At 39.8% G+C, this 11,034-nt stretch overlaps 1 protein-coding gene across 1 annotated transcript in view; it reads left to right on the top strand.

Annotated features, from left to right (window-relative positions):
• Positions 1-9: 9 nt before the first annotated feature.
• IFT81 (intraflagellar transport 81) overlaps positions 10-11,034 on the top strand; it is a 39,991-nt gene continuing 28,966 nt past the window's right edge. The window contains exons 1-7 of the mRNA XM_010150775.1: positions 10-283; positions 1,066-1,169; positions 1,788-1,968; positions 4,876-4,965; positions 6,032-6,097; positions 6,416-6,526; positions 7,741-7,825. Coding sequence (XP_010149077.1) covers positions 140-283; positions 1,066-1,169; positions 1,788-1,968; positions 4,876-4,965; positions 6,032-6,097; positions 6,416-6,526; positions 7,741-7,825 — 781 coding nt within the window. The 5' untranslated portion in view covers positions 10-139. The remainder of the gene's footprint in view (positions 284-1,065; positions 1,170-1,787; positions 1,969-4,875; positions 4,966-6,031; positions 6,098-6,415; positions 6,527-7,740; positions 7,826-11,034) is intronic.

Genomic DNA, 11,034 nt, shown 5'->3' with positions numbered 1-11,034 from the left:
CGTGGGCCCTGAGCTGCCGTGGGCCTCGCTGAGGCGGTGCCTTCACCCGTCTTCCCGGCAGCCCCCAGCTCCCTCACCCCGCCGAGGCCTTGTGGCATCTCTTCTGTCTTTTCTGCAGAGGTTTTTCCAGGACACGATTATGAGTGATCAAATCCAGTTTATTGTTGAGAAGCTCAATCAGGAGCCCTTCAGGAAGAACTACAATTTAATCACGTTTGACTCCTTAGAGTCAATGCAGCTGTTGCAGCTGCTCAGTGATGTTCTGGGGGAGATTGACCCAAAGGTAAGGAATGCAGTCAGGGGTGCTCTGACTTGTGTAACTGAGAACATCTAAAATGGGCTTGACAGAAATTTTCTTTTATTTAGGTCTGACTTTATAATCCTGTGGCTTGTTTGGTTTACTAAATTAGCTTGTATGAATCTTCCTTAAAATAAATGTGCCTGGAAAGAATCCTTTCTGTCCATACATCTGTGTGGTATTGGCAAACCTGGAAATATTTTTAGGGCCAGGGATACTGGATCTCTGTCCCCAGAGGCTGAGGACTGTGTATTTTTCCTTGGGAGTCGATGCAGATCCTAACTTGGTTCATACAGTCGCTGTGCTCTGAAGTCAGGCTGTCTTGCAGACCTACACAGAGCAGGGACTGCTCAAAAACTTAACCTTGTGGTTTAGCTGTTGCAATAGAGACTGAATCCCTCTCCTTCGAGGCTACCAAAACTGTGTGTAAGATCAGAAGGCATCGTTCATACACCTGGGGCACAGATAACGTGTGCCTTGGGGTGCTAGGAGATCTGACTTCCTTGGTGAAAGTATTCAGTTTGATGAGGTTCCATGAGCAGGCAGAATGTATGCCTAGAATAAATTTACCCAGATAGACATGTTGGAGAAAAATCCATTAGAGGAGAATTGAGGTTTGGTGATAAAAGGATGTTCTGTATGGAGCATCTCACTTCATTGACATATCATGATAAATGGATAAAGTCAATTCTTTTAGTGTTTTGAGTTAATTAACATGACTTGGACCAACAGTGGATAATTAATTCTATCTTTTTAAATCTATTTAGCATGCTGTTGACATCAGAGAGGAGCTGCCGGAACAAACTGCTAAAAGAATGTTGAGTCTTCTTGGTATCCTTAAATACAAACCTCCAGGAAGTACATCAGACTTGTAAGTATCTTTTTGTCTACAAATCACAGTAACACGTGTTACAGCTTATGTGGTAATGACCTTTAAATCAGTAGTTGTGTGTGGTTTTGACGCTCCTAGTGGGTAAGTTAAACGCCTTGAAGACAGCTCCTCACTTGTCCCTGTAAAGTGTGGTATAAGGGGTGCCAGGGGAAGCCTCCCGCAGGCGTAGGGGCCCTCGGGCCCTGTTGTCGCAGCTGCTGTTTGCGGAACCAGCCAGGAGAGGGTGCCGCATGACTGGCAGGGTCAGCCCCTTACCCAGCCCTCTCGGATTGCACCCTCCCGCGCCAGGTTATAACCCAGAAAACCCACATTCTTCCCGCATTTCTTTTGTTCCCGAAAAATATCGCAAAAAAGGAAGAGTCGCTGTTGCTGGCTTTAGCCTATTGATGTGTTACGGGGTTTTTAATCTGTGTCAGGGTGGCAGAATCGGGATCATAAATAGCAAACTGGCATTGTGAGCATTTTCTCTTTCAACAGCACAAAGAAAATCACTAGGCAAGTGGAGAGGGAATGTCAGAGTTGTGGCGATTCTTTGTTCCAAGCCAGTGTTCTTTAGTTTGAGATTTATTGGTGTTTTCTTTTATTGTTTTCCTATAGGAGTGCATTTCGCCAAGGCTTAGTTACTGGAAGCAAACCTGTGATTCATCCTGTCTTACACTGGCTTCTTCAGAGGACCAGTGAACTCAAGAAAAGAGCTTACCTGGCACGTTTCTTGGTAAAATTGGAAGTGCCAGCCGAGTTCCTACAGGATGATACTGTGGCTGACATCAACAAACAGGTACCATTTTTAATGAATGCTAACATTTTATGTTAGTTAATTAAAGTGCCAGTAGGAGGAGGGATAAATCAATCGGGAAGTTGCTGTTAAGATACACGTCCGAGTGAGTTATTTTAATAACTCGGAATCAAGGGTAAGCAAAGTTTTGTAGTAAGAAATACATGTCTTGACCACCTTTCTTCCAATAACCCTGAAACTGTATATTAATAGGTGGCATTGAATTAAAAGGTTTTAAGCCCATTAAGTACTGGGTACTACATGATGTTCACAGCCATGTTGGCCAAGACACATTTTTATTTCTTAATTTTTAAACACTTTTTTTTTTCTCCTCTCAGCTACAACATGGATATTTTTAACTTTATAAATTACCACTTCAACCTAGGCCAGAAAACGTTATGAGCAAAAGCCAATGTCTCCTAATTGTTAACTGATTGTATAGTATTTAAAGCCTAATATTTGTATGAGCTTTATCCCACTTCTGCTTCAACTATTTTTTGTGAATAAGTTAAAAAAAAAAAAAAATCTTTTTTCTGGGACAACATTCCTACTCATTTTATTCCTACTTCTTTTGTGAGCATTAAATGTTGATTTTAGCTAGTCAGACCGGGTGGGTTTGAAATGTAAAGCTTGAAGTGAACCGAAGTTATGTTTTTAGATCTGTATTATCTGAGGTACACGTTTACTTACTTTTTATGTAATTTGCTGTGCCTTTTGTTATGTATAATGACTTGCAAAATCACAATTTTTGACTGTTTGTAACAGGTAACTTGATTTTCTAACTGTTTATCAGCAAAGCAGTGTAGTCTGACTGAAGCTTTGCCTAAGCCTTTTAATTTTTTTGTTAGCACTGACAATATTTGATTTATAATTTGGAATGACTAAGCAGAAGGAGCAAAGAAAGGAGTGCAGACTGTATGCTTTTTCAGCATGTCACAGTTTTAATATGTATAAATATCCAACTCCATTATTTCCATTACATAAGATGTGTTCCTTTTTGGGATTACAGCGATACAACCATTTTAATAAACTAATGCCCTGCTGATTATTTCATTAGTATCTAAATATTTACATGGTAATGTTAAGTTACATTAAGGCACTGTATTGCCCCAGCTTCTGTTCTGAATTAAAGAATTTAGCCTAAAGTATTTAGATAGACAGGCTTGCAATAGCGTATTTTAAGTGAAACCTTTCAAACCGGAGAGTTTGAAATCTGCGAACACCGTCAGGTCTGATGGGTGTATAGAATCCAGCTCAGATGCTTCTCTCAGTTATTTAAACAAGATACTCTGAGTGCTTGCCACCGTCCCAACTGCACTGTGATTTGTACATCAGATTGGCTGTAGAATGTCATTTAAAAAGGAAGCAACTTCAGGCATAACTCTAGTTGCCCAGTCTCCAGTGAGTTGCCCTCAGCTGCCAGGAACTTTTCTTTCCCCTGTAGGAACCCGGGTGTTCTTGGGTCATCTGAGCGTCACTTACTTTGGGTGCCCGTGGGGTAGCTGTGGCTTTTATTTGGGCAGAGTGAGAAACCTTCCCTTTGTTCTATTTGGCAAACTGTGCTGTTCCCTTGTTTGAATCGTTAGTCTTGAAATTTTGTGTCCGTGTAAGGAAAGGACTTGTTAAACTCCCCTTTTGAAAGAGAACCCACACAAGGAGAGCTGTTGGGCATCAGCAATCGGGAATACAGTTGCTTAGAGACTACCTGCTCTTTCCTTGTTTCTCCAAGTACTTGTATAATGCATATGTGGTGTAATGCAGGCCAGTTGCATTTTTACTCCGTTTTTTATAACTCATTCTTCATTGTCCAACGTGTCCATGCCTTATCATACCTTTATTTGCCATTTAATCAAGCTCTTTCTCTATTGCCTTCTTCTCAGTAGCCATTTTATTGCTATTTTCTTGAATTCCTTCCAGCTTGTCAGTCTATTGAAACAACCAGAAATGAACAGAACAGTCTAGAGGCTGGTTGCCTGGGGTTTTATAGAATGGAATTGCTGCTTTGCTGCTCAGGGATATGATATCTTTTTCTGACCTGGCCTTTGATGTTGCCATTTTGTGTTCAACACTCCTATCAACTGCTCTTTCCAGGAAGTAAAAAATGACTTGATATTCTCTTTTTAGGTTTCTCCATCTTGTTGAATGGCTGTTTCCGTGGAGATTATCTTTCCTTCTATCTCAGCTTACATTGCTCCAACTTGAATCTAAATTTATTTCCTATCCATATTTCTAAACTCTTTCTGTCCCGTTATTTCTCTGCCCACACAGACTTTCACACTGCCTCTCAGTTTGAGATTACTGGTGGGCAGTCTACTGGCGTGGAAGTAGCACACTGTCTGCTTCTTTCCAACTACCGCACTACATTTATCAATCTCTGCACTACGCCGAGGGCACGATTATGCAATGTGTCAGAACTCTCTCACATCAGTCAGGTGTGCACTTGGAGCACCTTGCTGGATCGAAGTTCAGTGCTCTCCAAATTCAAGCCCCATTGCTTTGATCAAGCACGTTGTTAGAGCAAGCTCTGCCTTTTGGGGCTGATAAATTTACATATGTGATATATGCAGATTTATAGTGAGAGAATAATTTGTTAATGTAGCATTGTTGTTTTCAGATAACATCTTATCTTCCTGTTTTGAAAATACAAGGATGTATTACAAGGGCAGAGGGGAAAATACTGGAGAGATTGTGAAACTTCTGAGTGTACCATCAAATGGAAAATAATTCACTGTGATTTTTTAAATTTTTGCTTTATAAGTTGACAAGCTTTAGTGATGAAAAGTGCCTTTAATTCTTGTTCTCGCCATAGTCCTATCTCTATATTTTCTGTCTTAGTAGTAAAGCAACATGTTGATCTGAAACTCCCTAGACACAGAGCTCATTCTGCATGTTTTTTATTTCATTTTATAGTATGAAGAACTGATGGAGGCATTTAAAAACTTACATAAGGAGTGTGAGCAGCTCAAAACATCTGGTTTATCTACTGCAGAAATAAGAAGGGTAAAAAAATTCGACAAAATCACACAACTTTTGTTTAGATTATTTTGAATTCATTTTTTCTATTTCTGTTGCTTTTGCGGACCCGTTGTGGCTTGTAGGTTGTCGAGGTCCGAGCTGGTAGGCACTGCAGCTGCCTTTTTGAAACTGTTCTCTGTTGGCAAACGGATTAGAAAGTCCTCGCTCATGCTTAGAACTGAGCTTCCTGAAGCAGACTGGGGAACAAGGCTGCCAAGACTCTGGCCAGCATGATTTGCAAATACTAGAACTCCCTTTCCTCTGAATGTACACTGAGACAAAGCCTTTTGCTTTACTGATACAGGGTAATAATTGCAGAGGGTGTTGAATGAATTAAGGGCTTAAGTCAACAAAAATTATGGTCTTGTGTGGCTAAGGTGTTAAGTAAGATGTTTGCCCTGTTTCAGCAAAATATTTAAGCGTGGGTACAGCTTTTTAGTAAGATGTATGGGCAAGTTAAGCAAATGTTGAGAGAGAAGGCCTAAATTTGAAGAATTTATTTCCCTTTCTCTCATAACTATCAATCTCTCTAATCCTACTGTTGTGATATAGGATTAAAGGAAAGTAATAATTGGATACATGTTTTAGTGTTTCTTTTAGCACACTTTTAATACAAAAAGTGCCAGCAAATGTCACTTGTATGCAACTTCATGTACAGTTGTACATGTTCGGTGCCAGGAAGTGGGTAATGGTGGGAGCATCAACAAGATATGTTTGACTGCCTCAGATGTTGAGTTCATGCTGAGTTTGGCTTGGCTGTTTCTGTTTGGTTTTATTTTGGAGAAACCCAGCTGCTTTTCTTTTAAGTGTTCACACTAATATTCAAGGATGCAGGTGAAGCAATGGTAGCATAAAGAGAGTGGGAACTGTGGGGGAAGTAAGAGGGAAGAGAGATTGGCATCCTGGATGTTCTGATCATAGATCAGTAAAATTGTAACTGCTTCAGTGTATTGAGAGAAAAATTCTGTTTTGCTATAAATCCGAATAGAATTTAGTCCAATCCATATCTTATTGTAAACAAATTTCTTTATCTATTTTTTTCTGCTTTCAGGACATCAGTGCAATGGAAGAGGAGAAAGATCAACTCATCAAAAGAGTAGAGCGTCTCAAGAAGAGGGTAATAAGAGAAGTAACACTGTTACGTTTCAGTGTCATAATCCTTGGCTTGCAACTCTGATTTTGGAATGCAAACAGGGATTAAGATAAACATACTGTGTGTCTAGGAAGGAATCGAATAACTGATTGACCCACAGGGAATCTCCCTAGGCGTTAGTCCAGGGCTTTTAAGAATCTTGAGTCCAGTACTTCGCTGTCATTTCTGAGTAGTAACATGTATGGAAAGGAAGTGCTAAGTGGGCTTGTGAGACATATGATCTCTCCAGTGTATTTCTCAACTATCTGACAGTAACATGCACTATTTACCCGCTTGCTGTAGGTGGAGACAGTACAAAATCATCAGCGAATGCTTGAAATAGCAAGACAGCTTCGCTTAGAAAAAGAGAGAGAAGAATCTTTGGCTCAACAGAAACAAGAACAGAAAAATCAGGTACTGGCATAAAAGCACGCCTATTAAAATACATAGTTGTTTACATTTGTTCTGGAATTGTGCGTTAAAAACAGTACATTGGGAACAACACCACAGAGTTTCTCCGAGCACCAGAAAATTAAATCCTGTGTAAAATCTCTGTGTCCATTTTAAGAGAAGAGGCCTGGCCCTGCGAGTTTCTGATGCCTCATTCAAGGTACTTGGCTGCCCCAGCTGCCATGACCATCGTCATTTAGCAGTCCCAGGAGATGTTCCATGGCTTACTGCTGTAGCACCTGAAGAATTCTTCCTATCTGTGGTAGTGAGGAAATGTTTCCTTAGTTTGATTTGTATCTCTGTGCATCTGCACTAAGATTTTGGGGGCTGAGTAACAGCAACTACATCAGCTTTTCACTGGGTGGGGGGAATATGTATTTAGGAGCAACCTTGGGATTTTGGTCCCCGAGTTTAAGAATAATGGTGTCCTGGGAAGCACTGGAAGCAGTTGACATCTCAATGTAAGTGTGGGTTTTATTCCTGAGTTATGTTGTCAAAACAAGATACTTAGTGTCATATTCTTACATCATCACCAAATTCTGTAGCACGAAACTCAACACACTGCTAAAAGGGGAAAGCCCCCCAGTTTTCTAGTACTGCAGGCTGTATCTGGATGTGGAATCAGTGTGAGTCAGCAGGCGTTCAAGCTGTTGGGTCTTTCCTTGGACCTGAGTGAGACCACAAGTGAAATGAGTGTGATACCCAGCTAATTCTTACTGCACACCTCTCTAAATCACAGAAACGCTGATCAACTGGGCGTTGTTTGGCAATGAGCTGCCTGGTGTGCTCTCAGGTCGCACAGTGGATTGCGGCGACAACGCCACTGCACGGGAGAACTGCACTGTAGCACTAGTTACCTGCTGCAATCTGACCCTTGCTCTCTGTCTTTTATTGTGCTAATATTCCTGCCACACACATTTTTTAGTGAATTTCTGCCATAGAGGTAATATCTCTTAGGGGGACAAGAATACTCAATTAACACTAGAGAATATCAATTAAACCCAGACCAATTGTTGAAAATTCGTTTTGGCACATTCCCTTGTGAAACAGATCATCACCAGATGCTTATAGCTACTATTTTTTATATTTGGGATTCTTTTTGATACTCGTTTGGTTTAGTTGTTGGAATATGCATTTTAAAGGAATGAGCTTATGTGTGTTCGATTCTCTCTCAAAAGTTGTTCCACGCAGAGCAGAGACTGCAAAGAGCACAGCTCCAGCTGAAAGAGATGCATCATGCAGTAGCAGATTCAAAACCTGAGGGTAAGTAGTGATCTATGGAGGATGAGAGCTTATGCTTCTGTTAGGAACGCAGTCACAACTGGGTGGCTGTCAGTATGGTAGTGCCAAAACCACACAGGAACTTAAGAGAATCGTAAGAAAGAACGGACTTTAGTTCTAAAGGCACACGCTGGGGATCCTGGGGCTGAATGTGCCTTGCCACAAAAAGCCAGGGAGACAACCACAGGGGAAGATGATATCAGTCATATTTTTGAGGTCCACGTCTTCAAAAAAAACCTTTACCAGTTAAACACTGCATACTAACCATAGTACTCTGCAGGAAAAAACCACTTGGAAGTACAAAGGGTTGGGAAAAGCAGAGACCTCTTACTAAATCAGAAGTTTGTCTTTTCTGAGGTTTTATGCCTTTTTTGTGCACGTTTGGGCACTGGTGAATTCCTGCTTCTTCAAAATGTCCTCAGTGAATGTACAAATACATGGAGTGCTGTTTTGTCGAGTGTATGCTTGTTTTTCTAGTAACCTCCTGTGATGGATTTGTTTGAAAAGCTTTAAGGCCTGTTTCTTACTGCAGCGCAATTTCATGTTGACGTTTTGTATGGTACCAAAAATGAAGCTACTTCCCAATTAAGCTTTCTTATAGATAAGTCTTTATATCTCTATATAGATAATCCATGCTATATGATTAATTTTATAAGTACATATGCCAAATATATATATTAAAGCCTATGTGTTTCTGCATGAATGTATTTGTTGGCCTATGGACATGCTTTGTCCTTGTTACACGACCTTAGCTGATTGAGTTGCCTGTTGCTGCATTACATTAATAACAGCAAGATCGCTTCTCCTCGTTTGTAGCGATACCTCAGGCTGCAAATAACCTCAGCAAAATAAATTGCGCTCCTTGTGGAGCAAATCAGTTCTCTGTGATCACTTATCGAAATAGCAGGTGGGAAGGAATTGCAGTGACTAGATAAATGCATAACTAACTCTCCAAAGGCTACAGTGTGACAACCTCTAGGTTTGTGATGATTTAATCACTTGGAAGGAAATGTAGCAAGGATTAGCCTGGCAGTTTGAGGACAGTCCTGGGAGTCAGTTTAGGGTTTAGTGTTTCGGATGTGTGTGATCTTTGGCAAATCGCTTAACCCCTTTCAGTTTGTCTCTTGCACGTGGTCATCAGTAACACGTCACAGGGTTGATAGAGGCTTTACGTGCTCTTCGTGCAGGCATTGCGGCTGATTTCTAGGGAAATACTTTACGTGAAGTAGTGTGAAGGTTTAAGACTCGGAATGGTCTTTTCACAGGGCTTTTCCAGCTGCATGCCAAGTTGCTATGGTAAAAGAAAAGCCATATAATTATTTTTATTATCTGTACAAATTACTTCCGTAGTGAAAGAATCTGACTATTTATCGATTTAAACTTAGTCCTACTCCTTCAGTTACATTTAATATGCCAGTTGCATCACATAACTGCTTTGGCAGCTGTCCTGAGTTAGAGAGTTTTTCTCTGTCACCACCACCTTGCGTTGTTATTACTTTGTAATGTTAATGTCATTTTTTTATGGTGCTCCTCAGTCATTGAACCACAACTGGAGCTAAAAGAGGATCTGATCCATCTTCTTTACTCAGAGGGACCTGCAGTGGATTTTATAACTGTTCCATTTTTGCAGTAGCTATCGGAGAGTTTATACAGCAAAGCTGTGTCAACATTTCTATTTCAGTTCCTGGTTTTTTTAGGGCCAATGGAAACTTGATGGGTTCAGTTCACAGCACTAAAGGTAACATAATAAAAAGACAGTAAATATGTCATTTAATCACTGAGATGAAAATAAAGATAAAGTTAACATATTTAATTTCCTTATCTTAAGTCCTGCTTTCAGGGAGAAGAAAAAGTGTTTAGATGTTCTGAAGAAAACCTTGGAGTCATTACTTAAGAAAACTTGTGTTGAAATTATGCCCAAACAAAGACTTAAAACTGAGCTTTCTAATTGCTTTTCCCCATCACAGTTACAAAGACACTGCCTGTAGGGGCAATTACAGAATGCCAACTGTGTTTTTTTTAATAATTAAAATTAAGTGACCACAGTGCACTGACTCGGATTCTATTTATTTTAAAAGCTTTTTTGGTCTACGGTTATCACCATTTATTTTAAAAAGTCCTTTGGCTGCAGTTTGGTACCTCAGCTGCCTACTTATCGGTACAGCTTGTATGCTGACAATTCATCGGCTGGTTGGTAGGTGTGGATTTTCACCTGGAAGTTAGATACTTCCCCTAAAAATAACTTTTTTCCATTTTTAATACTTCAGGTGTTTTTACCTCGAGCAAGATAAAATTATAAAAGTTGTGATTAATGAATAGAGGCTTTTTTGTTCGTTTCACAGACACGTGCTGCTTTGATTATGTCATCTTAATTAATTTAGGATGAAGTGCTTTAAAGAAATGTAAAGGAACTCTATTTACTTCTGTATGCAACTAGCATATATTCATGGCCGTCATTAATATGCAGTTAGCATCAGTCTGCTTTAGCTGTGCCAGGAAAATACGGCTTATGGTTAGTAGGTTTTTAACTCTTAGAAATATGATATTTAGAAGACTTTATTGCTGTGAGATGTTTTGCAGACTAAAATTGATCATACTGGCTCCTTCCCTGTTTCTTAACTACTCAGTTTGTTTAACTACGGAGAGGCAGTTGCTGCTGGTAGTACTAAGTAAGATGAATTTGTAGTCTCTGGGGGTTGTGGTGGTGGTCTGGATATGAACAGTATTTTTCTTAACACTGCCCACTAGTTTGAATAACCTAGCTCATGCTTTCTCAGCAAGATTGCCATCTTTCTGCCTTGAATATCTCTGCTGGCCCAAATGCAAATTGTTAATGCCAAGGAGCAAACGGAGTTGCTGAAATTCTTGATGTCTGTCCATTTTAGAGTACATTATTGTTCACTTTATTGGCAGAAATACGAAGAAGTGGATGAGTGGCTTGAAAATCTTGATTAAAAGAATGTGCTAAGATGGTTGTTGTTGATAAACAGTGAAATGTGTAATTTATATACTTCATTAAGTTAATATGTAGTAATAGATTTAGGGCGCTGGAAGCTTCAAACTACCAGCCAAAGAGGAGTTGCTTTGTACAGGTGTCTGGTTTATGTCGTTCTGAACACTTGATGAAAGATAGAAATTTAGGGTGCTATTATTTAAATATTCCATTTGAATGAAAGCATTAATAGTTTTCT

This window comes from Eurypyga helias, unplaced genomic scaffold, assembly GCF_000690775.1.
Source record: "Eurypyga helias isolate BGI_N326 unplaced genomic scaffold, ASM69077v1 scaffold33474, whole genome shotgun sequence".
Lineage (NCBI taxonomy): Eukaryota > Metazoa > Chordata > Aves > Eurypygiformes > Eurypygidae > Eurypyga > Eurypyga helias.
Note: the sequence above shows the minus strand (reverse complement) of the source record. Positions and strands in the feature narration are given on the sequence as shown.